This window comes from Corvus cornix, chromosome 1 (genome assembly GCF_000738735.6).
Source record: "Corvus cornix cornix isolate S_Up_H32 chromosome 1, ASM73873v5, whole genome shotgun sequence".
Taxonomy (NCBI): Eukaryota; Metazoa; Chordata; class Aves; order Passeriformes; family Corvidae; genus Corvus; species Corvus cornix.
The window spans coordinates 113,837,644-113,858,333 of record NC_046332.1 but is presented as its reverse complement, the minus strand read 5'-3'; the positions used below and the strand labels follow the sequence as shown (position 1 = coordinate 113,858,333).

General features: G+C 46.7%; 2 protein-coding genes across 9 annotated transcripts in view; both read right to left on the bottom strand.

Annotated features, from left to right (window-relative positions):
• PRDM15 (PR/SET domain 15) overlaps positions 1 to 3,350 on the bottom strand; it is a 35,369-nt gene extending 32,019 nt beyond the window's left edge. For 4 of the 7 annotated variants that reach the window (XM_010394640.4, XM_010394641.4, XM_010394642.4 and 1 more), the window contains exon 1: positions 2,203 to 2,554. In XM_010394640.4, coding sequence (XP_010392942.1) covers positions 2,203 to 2,366 — 164 coding nt within the window. In that variant the 5' untranslated portion in view covers positions 2,367 to 2,554. Of the gene's footprint in view, positions 1 to 1,365; positions 2,182 to 2,202; positions 2,555 to 3,275 lie in introns of those variants that run through there. The other 3 variants (XM_039553191.1, XM_010394639.4, XM_010394643.4) reach the window with 3 other exon arrangements.
• An 8,696-nt stretch (positions 3,351 to 12,046) lies between these two features.
• C2CD2 (C2 calcium dependent domain containing 2) overlaps positions 12,047 to 20,690 on the bottom strand; it is a 31,965-nt gene continuing 23,321 nt past the window's right edge. Inside the window, exons 11-15 of one of the 2 annotated variants that reach the window (XM_039553159.1) lie at positions 20,427 to 20,540; positions 18,053 to 18,180; positions 17,001 to 17,313; positions 15,234 to 15,270; positions 12,318 to 12,387 (exon numbers count right to left, since the gene is read on the bottom strand). In XM_039553159.1, coding sequence (XP_039409093.1) covers positions 15,245 to 15,270; positions 17,001 to 17,313; positions 18,053 to 18,180; positions 20,427 to 20,540 — 581 coding nt within the window. In that variant the 3' untranslated portion in view covers positions 12,318 to 12,387; positions 15,234 to 15,244. Of the gene's footprint in view, positions 12,388 to 15,233; positions 15,271 to 17,000; positions 17,314 to 18,052; positions 18,181 to 20,426; positions 20,541 to 20,690 lie in introns of both variants that reach the window. The other variant, XM_039553155.1, reaches the window with a different exon arrangement.

Sequence of the window (20,690 nt, the reverse complement as noted above, 5' to 3'; positions counted from 1 at the left end):
GAAAACCTGGGGAAATAAAATCCTGCCTCTGTCACTGGCCTTCCAAGAAATGGTAACTGACCAATTTGATTCCACAGTTAAATAAGGTTAATCTATATTCACTTCATTAGTGTCAGTCTGCATTAAAAACTTATATGAACATATCTATTGCCCCTCAACAATTAAATTATGGTTGGCAAAAAGTCTGATTATATATGGCTAAGACCACAACATGAGCAGGACCTAGAAGAGAGTTCTTCCCTTTTCTAACCAAAAAAACACTCTCCTCCTCAAATAAACAATTTTCCCAATGCCTCAGAAGAGAAGCAAAGCAACACAAAGATGATGACCCAAGTCTGAGAGAGATGAGGCTGCAGAACAGCAAGTGTATTGGCCAAGAAGACAGGAAGGCTAAGAGGTAAGAGCTGAACCTGTGAGAGGGAGAGGAAACATGACACACCAAACCAGCAGAGCCCTGTTTGAAAACACATAAAGCATTTGCTACGACAGCAACAAAAGCCAAGCCAGAAATGTGGGAGCACATCCATTACTTGGGATCAGGACTCTTCAAGCACTGCCCTCCCCAACTCCACTTGTCAGCAGCAGGATCCCTCCCGAACACTCACTGCTGCAAGGGGCCAGCACTCCCCCTCCCTGGCACAAGCTGGGCCTTTCCTGGCTACAGTTTTTGGGGATAAAGCTCAAATAAGAAAACAAACATTTGAACAAAAGCCCCATGCTGAGCACAAACAGTAACTCAGGACATTTCCTCAAAAGCTCTTATCCTGAAAGCAAGGTGAACGATGCAACAGGTATTTATGGGAGTCCAAGCACAATGCTGCAAAACAAGCGGTGTAAGCTGAGGTCAAAAATGGTTTGGTTTGCTTTTTAACCAACGCTTTTTTTTGGATGCTTTGCACTATTTCAAGAAGCTATTTTTAGATAAGATTTTAATCATAAATACGGCTGAATTAACAAATAAAGGCCTCAGCCAATGGTTCAGGGGCGCAGTGCAGCCAGACCACCACAGGCATTTGCCCCCAGGACGTTACTGTGTCGCATCCTTGGCAAACAGCAGGCTGGGGACAAGTGACACCACAGGAGCAGCAGCTCCGTCTTGTTCCAGGGGCCGTGGGATGAGAATAGCAACAAAGGGGCGGAGAAATCATCAGTGCTGTTCAAGGTGACGGGGAGGAAGCGTGAAGGGCCCTCACAGGTGCCTCGGGCAGCCTCGGTGATCTGCATTAGCGCAGCTCCCATCTCTGCAGCGAGGACTCTCCGTGTTCGCAACACTCCTGATCCGTCACCCCTCGCTCCCCCGCTCAGCGCTGCGCTCCGAAATAAGCGCGGTACCTGCTCTACAATTCTGATTTACACGCTTCTCACCCATGGGCTTCCAAACTCCTCCTCCCAGATCTCGGCTGCGTTTCCCAGGAGTTTTTGAAGTACATGACATGATGCCACCCGCTCCAGCTGGTAAACAGAGTCACGATGTGCCACACAGGCTCACATGATGGCACTGAAGACAGCCTTCAGAATTTTTTTTTTGCCCTCATCTGCTGTTGCTCTGGGCCATGTCTGATTTTTTTTTCTTTTTTTTCTTTTCAAACATTTGTACCAGAAAAATATTTCATTAAGTCACTCATCCCACTGCTCCTAATTCTGCTCCTGTCTTGCAGGGATAATCAAAGCTTCTGGAAGTTCCAGGTACTTTTTACATAAAACAGAGAGCAATCATTAGCAGTCAATCAGCAGGAGAAAAGCCACGCAGAGGAAATTAGACCAGGCACAAAGCCTAACTCTGATGGCAGTAAACGAGCAGAAAAACACTTTTTTTTTTTTGTTTGTATAATTAGACGAGTGACTCTGTGCCCAAAAGTAGAGCCACACAGCTATGCACAAAAATTCCAGCTGCAACACAGGCCTCTGAACATATCTGGAACTTGAGGGAGCCCAAATGAAGACACTGAGAGGCTGCAGCATCACAGGTACCTGCTTGCAGCCCATGACGTGGAAAGATACTGTGAAGGAACCACTTGAGCTGTAAAAATTTAAGAACTGATGTAAAATCACACTTTCTCCTTATAAACTGAAGAAAGAAATCAGGCTCCAGTGCGAAGTCGAGCCATTTTGATCTTGTTAATGGATTTTTTTTGTTAAAAGTAGGTCATAAAAATCTGTATTTAATGAACCTAATGACCAAGAAGGTAGAATTAAAGTTACCCTTTCTTCAGTTTGAGAATGGGCTTCCAGGACTGTGAATAACTTGAAACCACAAGCAGATGGGTGCTGCAGATACATGTGTGGAAGGATGCGCTTAAAATCCAGTTTTCCTCATGATGTAGTAGAACTTTTTCATGCCACCGCTCAAAGGAATTGCAGAACATCTGGTAAACTACAGTGAGGCCTTGTATTTCTTAAAAAAAGTAGGGCCATTCTATCAATTATTGTCGGGGGCGGACGATTTTACGCCACTCGGGGGGGCACGGAAAAACAGAGCGGCTGGGGGGGGGTCTGCGCCACCTGCCCTTCCCAGCACTTCCCGCGATCATGTGAATAAACTACATGCAAAGTTTAATGGCCCTGAGCAGAAAACGAGCGTACTGCAGAAAATTCACGTGTGCGAAGCCCCGCAGACCGCGGCTCTCCTCCTTTTGTCTCCTCGGGCGCCCACCGCACCTTCTCCCACAGGGGACACGCCGGGGCAGGGCAGGATCCCCGCACCTCCCTCCTCCTCCTCCTCCTCCTCCCAGCCTCTTCCCTCTGGATCACGCCCTCGCACCTGGGAGCTCCCACCCCCCCTCCTTCCCCAACCCCCTGCGGCCAAGCCGAGGCGCTCCCCGCTCCCGGCCCCGCATCCCCGCGGCCGCGAAGGGTGCGTGCCCTGCCCGGCCGAGCCTGCGGGGATCCCCCCGCGCCCGCTCCGCGCCCGCCCCGCGGGGACCGCGCCGCCGCCGCCCGGAGCCCGTCGGGGCCCGGGATCCGGGAGCGGCTCCGCCGGGTTTTGCCTCGGACCCGCCTCGCCCCCTTCGCTACCGCCCTCCCGGCCGCTGTAACAAAGAACAGGCGGCCTGGAGGAGGCGGCGGCGGCGGAGGAGGAGGAGGAGGCGGCGGGGCCGCAGCCGCCGCCGCCGCCCCGGGAGCGCTCGGAGCGGCCGCCGCGCCCGCCCCGGCCCCGCCGCACGTCCCGGGGAGCGGCGGGAGGAGCCGCGGCGGGACGGGCGCGGGGGGTCCCGGGCGGGGGTGCCGGGGAGGGCGCGGGGTGCGGCGGGAGGAGCGCGGGGAGCCGGCGTTACCTGCCCCGGGAATGGCCAGACCCGGATCGGATCCGCGCTCCGGGTTCCGATCCGCTCCGGAAACCACGCGCCAGCGGAAGCCGGCGCGGGCGGGCGCGGAGCAGGGCGGGAAGTGTAGTGCGGCGGGGCCGGCCCCGGCCCTGACCCCGGCCGTGTCCCCTCCATGTCCCCGCCCGGGGTGCGCCAGCCGGGTCCCCCCCCGGGCGGGTCCCACCCCCGAGCCCCCGGAGCCCTTCCCGGCGGCTCCCCAGGCCGGAGGCGGGCGGTGGCCGCGCTGAAGGTGGCGGAGCACCCGGGTGGCTCTCGCCGGGTTTCCCGTCTCTTCCCGGGCAGAGGCGGCCCGGAGCAGGCGGGAGGGTTGGCAAAAACAGAATCACAGGATTGGTAAGGTTGGAAAAGAGCTCCGGGATCATCCGGTCCAAGTTAAGACCCAACACCACCTTGTCCATCAGACCGCGGCACTGAGTGCTACATCCAGTGTTTCCTTAAACACATCCAGGGATGGGGACTTCACCAGGTCCCTGAGCAGCCCGTTCCAATGTCTAATCATCTTCTTCTGTGAAGAAATCCTTCCTGATGTCGGACCTGACCCTCTCCTGGCGCAGCTTAGGTCATTTCCCCTCGCCCTGTCCCTTGTTCCCTGGGAACAGAGCCCAGTTCCCATCTGGCTGCCCCTCCTGTCAGGGAGATGTAGGGAGCAGTAACATCACCCTTGAGCCTCCTTTTCTGCAGGCTAAACACCCCCAGCCCCCTCAGCCACTCCTCACACGGCTTCTGCTCCAGACCCTTCCCCAGCTTTGTTGTCTTTCTCTGGACATAGACCACATCAGCCCTGTGGTGTTTCCTCAGCCAAGCCCTGGCCATGTACCTGAGCACCTTTGCCTCCTTATCCAAGCCTCACTGAGGTTCAGTGCTCCAGGACGAAAGGACATATTCTCAAGTTGCACCAGGGAAGGTTCAGGTTGGACATTAGGAAGAATTTCTTCACTGGAAGGGTGATTAGACATTGGCACAGTCTGCCCAGGGAGGTGTTGGAGTCCCCATCCCTAGAGGTGTCCAAGGAAGGCCAGCACATGACAGTCAGTGCTCTGGGCTGGGTGACAAGGTGGGTCATGGGTTGGACTCGATCATCTTGGATGTCTTTTCCAACCTAAATGATACAATGATTCCTAAATCTCATCATTCTGGCATCACCAGGATCTATCAGGGCTCGGCCCTGCTGTTCCTGACAGCACAAATCATTTAGGGGATTTTAAACCTTCAGGTTATTCCACCACTTCAGCCAGTGGCCAGGGCAAGAAGCATGCAAGCTTTTTGTATTCAAGCATGCCCCAATTTTTTGCTCTGCTGAGAAGGGTAGCCTGCAGTGGAGTCCTCCCAAAGCCTTATGCAGTGCTCTCTGCCACCAAGGTGTGACTGGTCAGCCTCCACTGTAAGAACACCACTAGAGAGCAAAAGGTGGTGGGAAGCAGGCACCAGCTCTGTTTTCTCCAAGCAATGTGCTCCTCTCACATCTGGCTACATCTTTAACAGCTGGCAAAGGCCTTTCTCAGTTCTCACCCGCCCCACAAACCCTTCTGCACAAGTACCAGTTTCAAAGACGTGTGGAGAGTATCTGAGGATGGGTCAGGCTGGAAGGGACCACAGTGGATCAGCTGGTCCCACCTCCCTGCTCAAGCAGGGCCATCCCCGGGCACAGGAATGTATCCAGGTGGTTCTGGAGCATCTCCAGTGAGGGAGACTCCACAATGTCTCTGCACAATCTCTGCACAATCTGTTCAGTGCTCGGTCACTGCACAGGGAGGAAACTCTTCCTCATGTTCAGGTGGAACTTCTGTGCATCAGTTCCTGCCCATTTCTCTCGTCCTGTTGCAGAGCCTGGATCCATCCTCTGGGCATCCCCCCTTTTAGATATTTATACACACTAATGAGGTCCCCTCTCAGTTGTCTCTTCTCTAGACTGAACAGCCCCAGCTCCCTCAGCCTTTCCTCATAGCAGAGATGCTCCAGTCCTTTATTTTGTCACTCTCCACTGGCCCTTCTCCAGGAGCTCCCTGTCCTGAGGAGCCCAGAGCTGGACACAGCACCCCAGATGTGCCTCATCAGGGCTCAGTAGAGGGGCTGCTGGAAATGCTCTTCCTGATGTACCCCAGGGCACCATTCATGGCCATACTGTGACCGTCTTGTCAGGTGCTTGGGGAAACTGAAACAAAGCAGTATTTGAATTTTGAAAATATTGTACTTGGCAAAACAGTGTGAATTTCAGCATGGGGAACCATTTCTTCTTTCAAAATGACTCGTCAGCAGATTGAAATGACTACAGGAGTAGTAAGGGGAGTTTTTTCAAGGATCTAACTGCATGTACAAATCGTTTGCTTTTTCAAAGACTGAAGCTGACTGGCAGTTTTTGTATAGTCTGCTTTTACTTATTTTCCCTGTATATTTCAGTGCATAATCCCATGGACTTTTGTATGGTTTTCTCCAGCATCCAGCACTTCAGAGTGGTTTATCCTATTTGCAGTGCACTCACTTTATCAGAGTAAGTATAAATTAATTCAGAATAGTCATCTGTATGTGTACAATGCATGTGAGCCTGGATCCTGCAGCTCCAAAATTATTTTTTTTTTCAGTATTAACTTCAGACTATGAAGTTGCATCTTCTGCCAGTCTCACCTGGGTACAGAGATGAAAAATTGAAAATCCTTTACATTTATTGTTTAAGAATGATGAACTGGAGGGAAGAGTACGGTGCCACACTTGGAGCTACATCCATTCCTGCTCTCCCTCTGACAGGTCCTGTCACTTTTGCTGGCATCACACAAGGTAAAAAACATCACCCCAGATTAGAGCAGGAGGGAAAAGGATGGAGGTTTGTTAATAGGAGACTATCAGGAAATTTGAGCTAAGCACTTCAAGAGTGTGAAATAAACAGGCATGTAAATGTGGGCAGTAACTCCCAGTAAGGGAATGTAACATTTCCTTGTAAAAGAGGGTACAGCCCTCAGCTTTGGAATGGAAATAGAAACATTATTGTGGCTATTTTCATGTGAATGCCTTTTATTTGTTTTGTTGGTTTTTTTTGTTGTGGTGGTTTTAATGTTGGGGTTGGGTTTTTTCCCCTCAGTCTGGTAGGGCTTTGTGGCAGCACTGCTTTATAACATAACCTTTTCAATAAAATCATCACAAAAGAACCTAATTCCCAGGCTGTGCTCATTTAGTACTGGTGTTTTCTCCATAGGATCCAGGCCCTAACACTCCTTCCCCTTTGCCCCCTAATTCAGGATATTACAACATAACTGAGAAAAAAAAAAAATGAGTAACCACAATGAGCTCCACAATTCCTTCTGCCATTAGATTCCCACCCAATCCACGTGCCAGGTGATTTCTCAAGCAACAACGGGCTACCTGATAGGCTGGGGTTATCAGGAACAACCATAGTGTCAGCACAGCACAGGTGGAGAACTCTGCTCCTGAACAAACAGGGAAATAAATGGTCTGTGTTAAGCAACAGGTCAAATTAGTGAAGGAGAGTGGAAAACCATCTGTTACACCTGGGTATGTAGGACAGCAGAGCACACAGAGACAATTGGCTTTTATTGTATGTACAGCAGGTGTTACTTCTTTAAAAAATCCTCTTAGGTTTTTGTAGTGAGATAATAAATCTGTACATCATAGATTTCATAATTGCACCAACTTAGGTTTACGTATGCACAGAAAGAAAAACACACCACAGAAGAAGTGACTATGACGGCTGATGCTAGAAAAAAAAGTTTTATCCCACCTGGAATAATACAGAGCATAATACATCATTGGGAAATACAGAGTTATAGTACTGGAAAGACCTCAGATCCATCCTTCCCAGCTATTTTCACACCATGCCAGCACCTTGCATAGCAGCAGTTTGGATATCCTGAGTGAAGTGGTATTACTCACCCTTAACTTAAAGTAATCACCCTTGTTATATAATTAATCTGGAGTTGTTTGTCACCATGGTGGAGGCTTAGCAATGTGCAGAAGCATATGCTGACTTTAAACACATGAATAAATCCACTTAGGTCCTGTGGAGGTCAAAGCATGAGGTCAGCTGTTCCCCCTCACAACAGGAATGTCTTAGCCCGGAGCTATGGCACAGTTAATTCTGCACCAGGGTAAGCACTTGTCTCAAACCTCAGCTCTCCAGTTCAAAGCCTGCAATAAACCCAATTGAAAAATCCAGGCAGCTCTCACCTTGCTCTTTGTAACACCCGGAGCTACCAGACCTAAAAAAAGTGCTAAAACAAGAGCAAGATTCTTATTTTGCTTCCCCATCCACATTTGATAGCATTTTATGCTTTCAACTTTGGTTTTTCCTATGACATCTTGCACATCAAGAACACCAAAACTCTGCAAGAAATACACAGCAGAAAGTTTTCACTTGAAAAACACCTAGAACCAGCAAGGAAATGTAGCATCAGGAAATGCTGTAAAATTCCACTGATGCCCAAAACTGGTGTAACTGCCAGGCAATTTCATCAAAAAAGCAGCACTGTAAGTCCAGTCCTTTCAAGAGCAAGACAGATACAAGGTCTATATGGCCTGGAGCCCCAGCCTGTCTCCCAAAGAAAGAGCAGGGAAAAAAAATCTGTCAGAAAGCATAAGAATAAAACCCAGTATTTATGCCTGCACAGTGTATGACCTGTCCATTAAGTTGTTTTGCAAAGGTATTTCGCTTTCAAAATGAACTTTGTCCCACCCTGCATTCCTTCTGCCTCAGATTCCCAAGTTTTATATATTGTTAGGAAATGACTGTAATTTCTTCCTGGGCAAGTAAGATATGAAATACCAGGGATCTAGGGATAAAGTCCTCCCCTCCTTTCTGAAGTGACTTTGGAAGTGATCTCCATCACTTTATTAAAGTTACTTAGCTTGTATTCCCACTGGAGATATTAGGTAGTTTTATTGCTTTAATCTACAAAGAGCAATTTAATTCCTGTACTATTTACTCAGTCAAAATTCACACTAAAGCCAAGGCAAATCTTGGTTAGGTGAGGATAGGTGTTGTCTCCATCGAGGCAAATTTAAATTTTAAACATCATAAAGCAAAACTACAAACACAGATTAAGAAGTTTCAGCTATGGGCAGAAAAATTCTTTAGAAAGGAAAAGCAAGCCTTCATCTCTTAGTCCTCATGAAATAAATACCATGCCTTCTTTGCTGTACAGAACACCCAGAAACACAAAAGTGTGAGAAAAGGGACAAAAAGGAATTAGTATTTCACAGGTTGTTTCCAGTCTACTGTTCTGACATAATTAAATTGCAAGGCAGTAAATAAGTTTTCAGGGTAATAGTATGTAAAGATTTTATCTATGGGTCAAGTGGGTAGTTATTAAATTCTTTAAAATTTTAATAACCAGACATTTGAACAATGGATCAAATTACAAAACACAGATGATTCCCTCTGGTATCCTTCACAAAACTGCATAGGACGGTGTTGTTTGTGCCAGTTGACAAATCCAGTCTTTCTGACCCACACCTGCAGTGTGGATCCTGCAGGTTGTGAGGATCCAGCTCACACTGACCCAGATACACAAAAAATGTACATCCTCAGATCTCCTGATCTTAAATGACAACCTAAGGAGGGAATGGGATTCCATATTGTGGGTCTTTGAGGTTGTCACGACTGAGCAAATCAATTGTCCCTTTGTGTTTAGTGCCTGAGCTTGTTTTTACAGCAGGACATAAATTATTTGCTGAGGAGTAAGAAGTGAGGAACACACCAGCCAGATACAGAGATCCAACATCAAACCAAACAATGTTTATTTTCCTGAGGAGTGATGGCAAGTAAAAAACAAGATTCCCTTTTTACACCAAATGCCTTGCTCTCTTCATCTGAAGAATCCATTCTCTCTCAACACATGTGAGCCCAAACCTTCACACAGTTTGCAGTAAAGAATGTTCTTCATTCCCACCATCAGGGCAAGCATTCAAGTGATCATCAAGACCTTAAGATGAACCAAACCCCCACTTTTTTCATGTGTATCCATCCTCTGGGTTAAGCCACAAGCAAACCCTACTCCTGTATCCTGCAAGTTACTCAGTCCTATTTCACCCCATTCTACAGCATGTGCTAAAGCTTCTGTAAATTAGAATCCCAGCTCAGTAATTTAAGAAGACTTCAAGTAGGTTATATACTGCCTCTACATTCCCAATTCCACAGCTCTTTGTTTTTAGTGTATGGATGTGCTACCCATGGAGCACAGATTCACTTGGATTTCTTGAACTCAGTGATCAGTTGTGGTTTTGTCCTTCAGCAACAAAGACTGAGCATTTAAAAATGGCAGGGACTTGACCCCTACCCTGCCCCATAACACAGAGAGTTCCTGGTAAAATCAAGAGGAAAAGTGTCTGTTGAGGGAACATGACATCAGGGGTTTTAATGCTCACATCATGAACCACTGTAGAACAAATGAAGAAACAAAGCTTCTACTTTGTATTAAATCAGAAATAAACAAAACTGTTCAGGCACATTCAAGCTGGACAGACCTGTGTTACTGAACTGGGATTTGTAAGCACATTACAGCTCCAAAAGATGAATTTGTAACCAATTTTCAAAATGAGGAACATTAAAATGCCTTCAAGTGTTTCCATAACAAGCAGCATGCTTAAATGTACAACTATTTGATAGTCTGGTCTACTGTACAACCACAGTGATCTTAGGAGGTGACACATAAACAGTATTTTTTAACAGTTAAAAGATTTTGTCAGTTCAGTTCTAACATTTTCTTGGTAAAAAAGAAACCAAAGCCCCTCTACTCTGATACCGATTTACCAGGGAACCTTGAGTCCGTCAGAAGTTTGAAATGTATTTCTTCAGTGAGTTTCTATTTTTGATGAATGCTTTAAGTTGAAAGCCAAAGTGTTGGATAGCTTAAAGAGAGGAAAGGGGCCAGGGAAAAAAAATCACTGTTGGCAAAGTAGGCACAAGGTCTCTCATCCATTTACATCAGTAATTTAGTTGGAAAGAATGGATATTTTTCTTGGCTTTAGACAACAGGCTTGGCCCTTTGTCCTCAGCAGGAATGTAGATGATGGAAAAGTACAGGTAAAGCATGAAAGATGGTACCTGTGAAATACTGACATTTTACTCTTCTTAACAGCCAAAATGAGAACTTTGCCTTTACTTCCATCAGTTTTTCATTTTAGACTAAAGGAGCCAGCTGCAGTATTTAAGCAAGAAAAAAAGGTTAAAAAACTCATCTGACCAACCACTCAGCACATGACAACACTGGCAGATCTAGAAACTGAACTAAGGGAATTACTATTTTCTCAAAAGCTTTCTTCACAATTTTGTTTTTTAAGATCTCAGTAAGTGTTTGGCAAGTAAGACAAGCTATCCAATGAAAAGCACTGTAGGGTTAACTACGCTCTATTCACTTATTGCTCCTAGCTTTGCATTTGATATGATGGTTTATGTACTTGTCTAACAAGCACTTGGGAGAAGGAATTAAGAGCCCCTAAGATGAGTTTTTGCATCAGCAATAAAGCTTCTCACACAGGGAAGAAAAGCTACATGTAAGAGTTTGCAAATACTTTGTTTGCAAGTAGACTCAAGTAGATTTAAAAAAAAAAAAAAGTTCTGTTTTTTTAAGCCTAACTTTTTTTAAGCAGAACATTGAACAATATGCTAGTATTGGTATTTGCATAATTTATTGATTTATGGCTAATATCAAAGGCATCTCTCCACCTACACGGGCCAAGCAGTGATTACAGCAGGCTACAGTTATTACAGCAGGATATCAGAGTCAGCATTTTCCTTCTGCTTCTGAACATTTACCCGCTTCCAAATTACAACACAAACTGGATCTGGGCCCCTTTTTGTTTTCCCTTGCAGGCTGACCAGAAAAATCAGTTGCTACTGTTGCAGGCTGCAGTGAGGGGGCACAGTGGTGTCTTCTCTCTCTGTAGAGGTTCAGTCACATGTAAGCGGGTGTGATGTTTCAGTTCTGAGCTCCCTGTTGATGTAAACCAGGTAATCACGTTTGGGTCCTCCCCACAGGATCACTCGGGCTGGAAGTCACAGTGGGCTCATCTGGTGCCACCTCCCTGCTCCAGCAGGGCCATCCCAGAGCACAGGGCACAGGGTTGTGTCCAAACACTTCTGGAGTCAGTGAGGGAGAATCCACAGCCTCTCTGGGCAATCTGTCCCAGTGCTTGGTCACTGCACAATAAAGAAGTTCTGCCTCCTGTGCAGGGCAATTGCCGGGCTCAGGCCCTGCCCGTGGCTCTGGTGCCGCTGCCGGGCCCCGGAGCAGAGCCCGGGCCCTGCCCTGAGCCCTCCCTGCAGCCAGGGACAGCCAGGGCTGAGGGCCCCTCTCAGCTGGGGCTCCTCTCGAGGCTGAGCAGCCCCGGCTCCCTCAGCCTGTGCTGGGCACGGAGCTGCTCCAGGCCCTTCCTCAGCTGCGCAGCCTCCGCCGGCCCCGCTCCAGGAGCTCCCTGGCCCTGCTGGGCTGAGGAGCCAGAGCTGGGCACGGCACCCCAGAGGTGCCCCCAGGGCTGGGCACAGGGGCAGGATAACCCTGACCTGCTGGGAATGCTCTTCCCAGTGCACCCCAGGACACCAGGTGCCTTCCTGGTCCCCACCTGCACCATTCCCCTTCCTCCCTCCTCTTCCACAATAAACCACACTCCTCCAAAAGCTGTCGGGACACATTCAGCACTGCTCATATTTGGAGGAGCGACTTCATCATCAGAGAGAAAAAGCATTTTGGAAAAATAAACCAAAAAGACCACTGTTAATAGTGAACATCCTTTTATGCAAGTCATCAGCCATATTTGTATTCTCTAGTACTGCTCTGTAAACAAGTGCTCAACTGGTGAGCAAGGATCCCATCGCAGAGGGTTCGGGTTTATAGGTACGGCTCTCCCGAAGCACCGTTCAGTTTGCTCTTGCTCTTGTTCCTGGAAAGGAGCTTCTTGCTCAGAATCCGTGAGAGTGTCCCCCCCTTCTTGTGGCTCTCCTCTGACAGAGGCTGCTGCAGGTACACCAGGTCGTTGTGGGACTGGCTCATTCCCGGGTCCTTCTGGTGATGCTGCCGGCGGAAAAACAGCTTCGCGCTTTTCTTCAAAATCCCACCTGTGGAAGGAAGAAAGTGCAGGACACTTTAGACAGAACAGGCTGCTGTCCTCCTGAAGCTCAGCTTTAATTGCAGCATGACTGAGAAAAGCTGATGCTCTGATTTAAGCCAATCTTGTGGAAGTCTCCTTCCTTACACTTAGTTCCAAATGCTTTCCTGGAGGCCACGCTAGTGGTCATACACACATGCACAGCGACTGGGGTGGGTTGTACCCGGGGCTCTAACATGTGAAAGAGGCACATCCAATCTTTCCAACCAGTAAGGTAGAAAGGATTTTATAAAAAGGATGAAAGAGAGGAAATAATGTTATTCTTTGTTGTTTCAGAGATCAAAGGAGGTGAAGATCAGCCTGTGAGGCACCACGAAGTGAAGGTGGCATTTTAATTTGAAGTGCAGGACAACAGTACCTGGCAGTAAACCTGTGTGCAGTGGTTCTGTACAAGCCAGGCAGCAGGTGTTCTGTACAAATTCGGCAGCACCACCCAGAGTAACACTCACAAACCATTTGCTATTTTAAAATCCTGTTAGGAATAGCAATGCATTTCAAACAGATTAAAAATAATATTACATCTGCTTCCAACAGGTTCAGAAGTCTGCCCAAATCCCTCCTGCGGTAAATTAAGTTGCTTTATTTTGCTGTGTTCCTTCCCTTGACCCCATGTCAAACCCAGCATGCAGCCAAGGCAATTGCAGCTGTCATCGCACCAGGGACTCATGTTGCCAACAGCAGCTCTCACTACTCCTCTCTTTGCAAGCTTGGGTTGTTTTTGCAGCCATTCTGCCAAATTCCACCTTCCCTTTCCATGTGTGCCCATGTGCCTGATGTGCAGCTGGCAGGGACACTGCTCCAGGCTACCAGCACCACTCAGCCTGGTGTTGGGACATCAGCTCTGTGTTAAAATAGCATCAGTTTTGTATGGAATTGGGCAAGGGTGCTGTCCCAGGTGGCAGGAGCCAGGTGACAATCCAGCCCAAGAGCTTCTGGCAGTCAGACTTGTATGTGGGGACAATCACCTTCCTAGCAAACCTTCCACACCTCCTCCCTGCACCACTATCAGGTTTCCTGATCCTTTCTCAGTTCAGCTATTAATTCCTCTCATAGCATGGTCTCGATTCTGCTTTTCCTCCCATTGCAAATGGACACAAAAAGCAACACACAGAGCAGTTCTTTCACGGGACACTGCCACTAGCTAGAATTAAATGTTTGTCCCCCAAGGACCTGACAAGGCCTGCGTGTCACTTTGCACAGTGACAGCTGCAGAACAGGTACTTGATGGCAGCCAGATGCTGCTTTGTGCACACCAAAGCAGTCACAAACATGTACTGGGTTTATTACTTCGTACTTTCAGGGCTAAGCACTCAGCACCTGGGAGGATATTCCAGCCTGTTTGTTCTGGCAGCTGCTGAGACTCTCCTCACAGGGCGCAATGGGATGGGAAGCAGAAATCAGCTGAAAGCAACCAGAACTCGTGGATTTGAATCTTGACTGCTCTCCCATCAGCCTCTGATTGATCTTTTTGGCAAGGCAGTACCACTTCAAGCTGCTGTCAGCAGCATAAAAGAAGCAGTGTTCCAGCCCAGGACACTGACAGTTGTTGATGTGCAGAGGCTGGGGGGATGCAGAGGCCCCGCTGCTGTGCAGCTCCTGTTTGAGCAGGCAGCTGTTCTGCCCAGCAGCCCTGGCAGCTGCAGCTGAAGCCCTGCCAGCAGCAGTAGGACACAAGGGTTTATCCCTAAGCAGGTTTTTAGTCCCATCCATTCTGTCATTCAGACTGATTTGCCACACCAGGAAACAGCACCAAACTGAGGATGTCCCAAAAATTGTGCCGGTGGCCTGGGACACCTCCCTGCAGCTGAAACACCGTGGGCAGCGCTTCCCTGAGAGCAACACAGGCTTGGCACAAGCAGCAGCCCCCCGACACGAGAGCTCCCTGGTGTTCAGTCACTGCTGCCTGGAAGCTTGCCACATGCCCATCAGTCTGGAGCCAGTCTGGAGTGTGCTGCCTGGCAGTGGCTCTGGCTGCTGTGGAGACATGCAGCCCTGGGAGCGAGGCAGGGCAGGGCAGGGCAGCAGCCTGGCAGTGCTCATGCTGGTTTATGTGCTGGTTTATGTGCTGTTTGCATGCTTATGCCTCCAGTTCAACAGGATCCATGTGCCAGCCCTGCCCCCAGCACCAGGAGATGAGCAGAGAGCACTGTACGAACTCACTGCACTAATGTAGGGTGTTCTGAAAATGCTTGTGGGGATGGGATCACTTCTGAATCTCATTTGTGCTAAGGGAGGAGGATTTCCTTCCACATCTACAAGGATATGAAGAGAGATCACTTTCCATTCCTTCCCAACTTCCAAAACAGTTTTTACACAGGTGGTTTTGTAAATACCTGCTGGTTTTGTCAATACCTGAGATCCCGGTAGCTCTACAGGTTAGGCTAGAAAACCTTCATCTAGAAAACTGTAAGCAGCAGGTTTTTGAATAAATTTTGAATAAATATCTATATCCAGTTACGGGTTTGCATGAGCAGATTTTGACTGATTACCAGATACTACAGCAATGGGCATGATGGAGAGAGATTAGGAATGTAGAGCATCCCTCCAAGCCATCCTTGCTGCCCTCTCTGTGTGACCCTCCTGGACAGCATGACCACCAGAAGGATGATTTGCCACAGCAGACTGGTCTGCTAAGACACCTGAGCACAGGAAGGTAATTCTGGAAGGAGAAAAGGAATGGATGGGGGAAGAGGAAAATGGGTGCCAAACTAATTTTTGCTTCAGTTTTTACAATGAGTGTCTCATTGTAAAGCTACATTTTCTTAGGGATAAAAAAAAAAGACAAAAATAACTTACTGTGTAGGTAATTAATTCTGGCTGGCATAGTAGTCATCTTAAGTTTATAAAAGGGACCGAGTAAGAAAGAGGAAGTCAGAAAGGTAAAAAACCAACCAACCAAAAATATGCAAGAGTAAAAAAAAAAGTGCTAACTTTAAGACATAAATACACACAAAAGGCTTTTCAAAGCAGAAGGGGTTTTGTTTGGGTTTTTTGCTGTGTTTGGGTTTTTTGTTGTTGCATTTGTGGTTTTGTGGTGGGTTTTTTTGTTGTTTGTTTTTTTGGGTTTTTTTAAGGGAAAGCATTTGACAAACAGAAGCCTTGAACTATTCACAGCTCACTGAAGGCAGGGGGGTTGAAATGTTTTCCTATCTTACTCCATAAAAGCTACTCAGCTGTGACAAAGCAGAGATTCAAGGCTTCCACAAAGACATCTGTGTATAAATGAAAGGGATTTGAGACAGTTTTTTTCAAGTATTTTTTCAAGATGGTACAACTCTCTCAAATTAGAGATATTCTGTGGTTTTAGCAATCTTACACTGAATTGTGTAAAAAGGATCTTTAGAAGTCTGATCTCTTTGCACAGGGAAACCCAAAACTAGACAACAACTCACATACAAACTTCCACTTGCTTGTTTTAGAATAACACGTTGAAAACAGTCCGGAGGTTTCGCAGTTTCGCATGCAGCTTCCTAAACCTCTCCAGGCTCCAAAATGAGACAAATCCCTTGACAACTAACCCACTCCCCTCACCCCAAACACACCCAAGACTTTCCAGTGCCTGAGCATGTGTGTGGCAGGGATTGTTGCAGTACCCTCCTGATCTCTGATGTGGAGCAGCACAGCTGTGGGAAGGCCAGAGAACTCGATGCTCTAACGGAGGGTCCTGACAAAGAGCTCCAGTGTCTGCCCTGTGTGTGGGGGGGTGATAATCCAGTAAAATAGGGAGGTTTTGTAGTGAGCCATTTTCAGGATCTCTGGATGAGGAAATGACAGAAAATAATAAAGCAAAAGAGAGGTGGATATGGGTGAAAAACACAGTATTTCTGCAACTTTAAGGTGGAACCTGTGTGCCTGTTTGGGGCACAGTCCACTGTACTGGCCCCTTTGTAAGACTTGCTAATAGCCCCTGAGTTTACCACACAGCCACAAACCACTGCTCAGAGGTTACTGGATTTATCAAGTGAACACAAAGAACCCTAAGACATTTTCAAACTGCAGCTATTCAGGTGTGTAACTACCTAAGAAAAATGATCTGATGCCTTATTTACTTATTAAATTACCTTTTATTTATTTTTCTTTAGCAAATGATGGGAGAATCTGTTCACCAGGCAGTTTCTGCTTCAGCTGTGGTGCTTCCTGAACACACTTTAGTGAGGGCAGGGGAGCCTTGTGCTCAGAGATGTGAAGGAGGAGGAGGAATGTATTGGAAAGCAACTGAGGATCCCTGCATTTTTCACCTTGGTAATGGGGCTGCTAATATAGGGCAAGTCCTGGGTTACAGGAACACCATTTTCCTTGAGGAATTGATAATGTGACTAGTTATTTCTCTCCTAAATAACTGAGTTGGGCATAGTGAGCTGCCAGCTTCTAAGGATGAGCTGTTTCCTCGTGGAGGGGAGGGTAAGAAAGCCTGAGCTGGCTCAGACCTGCAAGTGAAACAGCTTCAACCAACACCACAATCACAAGGAGTTTGAAGGACAAAAAAATCAATAAGAAGGATGAACTACTGCAGCCAATTCTGTAGAGAAAGCAGTTGCTGAAGTGGAAGTGAGGATGACGTACCTTTAGACTTTTTCATGCTCCCAGTTTCTGAAACACTTAATGAGCTCCCAGATATTTCTTCAGAGGTCTGGTCTAAGAGTGTGCTGGTGTCCCACTGCTGGCTGCCATTCTCCAAACCCCAGGCCTCGTGGGTGCTTTGCTGTGGGTCGGTGTCAGGGACTCTTTCTGAAGCACCCAATGACTGCTTTTCATCAGAGGTGATTTTTGCAACAGCTTCCTCCACAGTGGGTGGATCTGCTTCCCTGCAGGAGCTGTCCATGGCTGCAGCATAGTCCATCATCAGTGAAGCTTCACTGTCCTGAGATAAAGAGGTCTGCCCAGTGGAAAGAAGAGACAACACTGACAAGTCATCCTCCTGGAGAAGAACAAGCCTCCCTGCAGGAGTTATTTTAACTCTTTACACTTGTATTGCTCAGGACCATCAGCAAATCCCCTGAAGCTTCCTTAGCTCTACTAAAGGAGAGGAGCATTTAGCAAAGTTTTAATCATGTTGTAAAGGCCAAAGGAGTGAAAAAAAGAATTAAGTAAATGCCTTCCACCTATCCCTGGCCCCACTACAAATAACAGGACTGCCTATATGTGCTGCTGTAATGAAGTGTCAGCATACAGAGAGAATCTTTTGGTCCTTTTAAGAAAATAAACATCAGAGCATTTCATCTTGTCTCCTTGTTTGCCCACCCTCTGGAACAGCGACCAGAGAACCAGAGTTTTTTCAAAGGGTTTTAACAGCTTTGAAAAATAAATAGAAAAACCTTTCATACTTTTTCTGTGCATTTTTCCTACATGGGTGAAACACACAGAAGGACTGATTATCCTCTCTTCTCACCTAAACTGATTTTCCCAAATCCCTAACACCACTCCTATCCAAGGACACTGTGCATTTCAGTGAGGCTGTCAAATCTAACAATCAGAACCCAACACCCTGATTTGGCTTAACTTGAAACAAGTTACAGAAATAACCTGGCACACAAAACTGGATTCTGCAGAGACAGAAGAAGCATGCTTAGTTTACAGAACTAAGCATTAACTCTAAGTGTTGTTTTCTGCTCTACCTTGGACACCCCTGATATGATAATGGTGCTTTTCTTTCGAGGAGACTTCAGCTTCTGCTTCGCAGACTCGCTCAACTGCCGAATGGCTGCTTCTGCCACAGGGTCGGTGCCATTCAGTACCAGCAGCTCTGAGAAGAAAGGATTATTTCAGAGGGGAGAAGGAAGAACAGGAAAAAACAGAGCAGAGACAGGCAGAGTTTGTCCTTGACTTAAAATTCACAGAAATGGCATAAACACCACAAACGTCTTCCAATTCACCACCCGGCCATCAGGGCTTGTCCTTCCCTCCTGTCGCCCATTTTTGGAGGAAAGGTACTGAAGTGGCACTTACAACCCCTTTCCACAAGAACAAAGGAGGTTCTGGAAGCCTGGACAAAACATGCCATTATTTCAGTGCATTGCTGTCCTGTGGTGACAGTGGGGACATCATGAGTTACCACAGTCATGAAGAACCGTAGTTCTAACATGGCACAAGGCTGGCACATGATGCTACTTCCTCAGGTAGTTTTTTTGTTATTTGGCTCCTTTTCCAGACATCCCCCCTCAGCATTTCCAGATTTGCTACGACAGTGTGATAGGATGGGGAAGGCAAAGTGGCTGCCTCCAAAACCTGTCAATTCTACCCCCTTTTCCTCTCCAACCACTGCACAGGAATATAAACTCTTCTGTGTAAAATGCTCTTTAGTGACAAACACAAGTTTATTTTTAAGCATGGCCCTTTCTGGCACCTAGGACACAGGTGCTTTGGGCACAGCAAATACACACTGATCAAATTCATCAAGCTCAGGAACAAACAAGGCTAAGAAAGTCAACAAGACAAAAATCCCCCTGTTCAATTGCCTGAGGTGGACTTTTCTGGCAAGACTTTTAAAAACAACAAAAGAACAGAGGGAGAAATAGCACCAGTGTTAAGTAAATTGAGCAGTGCCTTTTGTGACTGGGACATTACTGCAATAAAAGATGAGGCCTGGAATTTAGGTGTACGTTTGCACAAGGGGTGTGCATGTCTGCACACTCATCTCAAACCTTGACTTCTTCCATCTCCTCAGCCCCTGCATTAATTCTTGTTGTTGTCATCACTCAGAACTATGGCACAGACACAGCATATTTCCAGAGTGCTTGCTGCTATTTTGCCATGATGTTTGTAGTAACTTTTACCCGACCTACTGCCATACCAAAAGCTTCTTTGTATTTCTTTCATTTGGCTTTTGTTCTAATGAGTAATTCTTCCTGCAATAAACACTTCACAGAAATCCCCCTGCACTCCCAATAAGAACATTGTCTGTAACAATATGGAATAAGCTGTCTCCAGATGAGTTTTCCAGTAAGTGTTTTGTGTCTTTAATACCATAAACACTCAAGAGAGTCAATTCAGAAGTCTTGCACTATCTTAACATTTCCCAAATTGATGTAGTAATACCACACTGCTTCATTGTATCTGAATATTTCTTATCCTACAGATAGGAAAAGATCCAAGTGCTTTTACAGCTATTCATGGTTACTGCTTCTTGCCCTTCCCCATATTTGTTGGCCAACACATTTGTGTCTCTCAGAAACCTCCAGACTGTGCCAGGAGCAGTCCAGATCATCTCCAGATTGTCCCATCCCCACTCAGATCTGTACACAGCAAACTGAACTCCACCCCAGGTGCCCCTGGCAGCCACACTGGGTCACAGCTGTCACTGCTGCTGCCCACAGAGCTACTGAAAGGTTCAGTGGTGACCACACACAGGGCTGAAAAACATGCTGAAGGTTTAGAGCTGCAACTTGAAAAGGTAAATTCCCCAGAGTCAAAATCAGGTCCGTATACAATTCAAAGTGAATTTATAATTAAAAGTTATTGTCAATGTCACCTGGCACTCTGAAGGCACTTCAGCTGTATCCAGGTGACTTAGGAAGGTGGACAAACGGGCACAGCAACCCCAAGAAAGCCCAGTGGCAGGGCTAGGAAGAGGATTGAATCTTCCTTACATCAGTCCAGCCTCTGCCTTCTCTTCAGATACAGGGGACTTAGAGGTACATGTCACAGAGTTTTAATTTAGTGCAGCATCCCCCATGCCTTTAAGAAAGGAGGCATCTTTCATTCAAAAATAAGAGTAAAGACTTACTTCTGGCTTTTCTGCAGTCACCTCCCTGCTCCAAACCACAGCTCATTGTTATTTATTCAAAACCAGTAATTTAAATTGCCTATTAAAACCAGACTTTTACTGCAAGGCTGCCATACCCCAAACCACAGTGCTTTGTTACATAAACATCTCAGTGCTGCTGACAGGCAGCAGCTGTATGGGTTGGCTGTTATTTTAACAGGATCACATTAATCCCACGTGCAGAACAGAGAAATGTTCTGCTTAGCAGCTTCAAACATTTTTATTACCTGTATCTGAAGATGACAAAGTTTTGCTGACTGGAGCACCATGAGAGTGGAGGGCTTCAACAGTGATATCCTTTTCAGTCACCTTTACTTTAACTGGAGTTTTCACAGGAGAATCTGAGGACCAAATTTTTTGGTTACTTGAACTGGTCAAGACATTTTTTATTACATTAATAAGAATTTATTGTACCGGTTCTGCCTGTTCAAATCATAAGTGTTTGAGAAAATTGTTTAACAGAAATTCTCAACAACACATGTTCTGTGGCA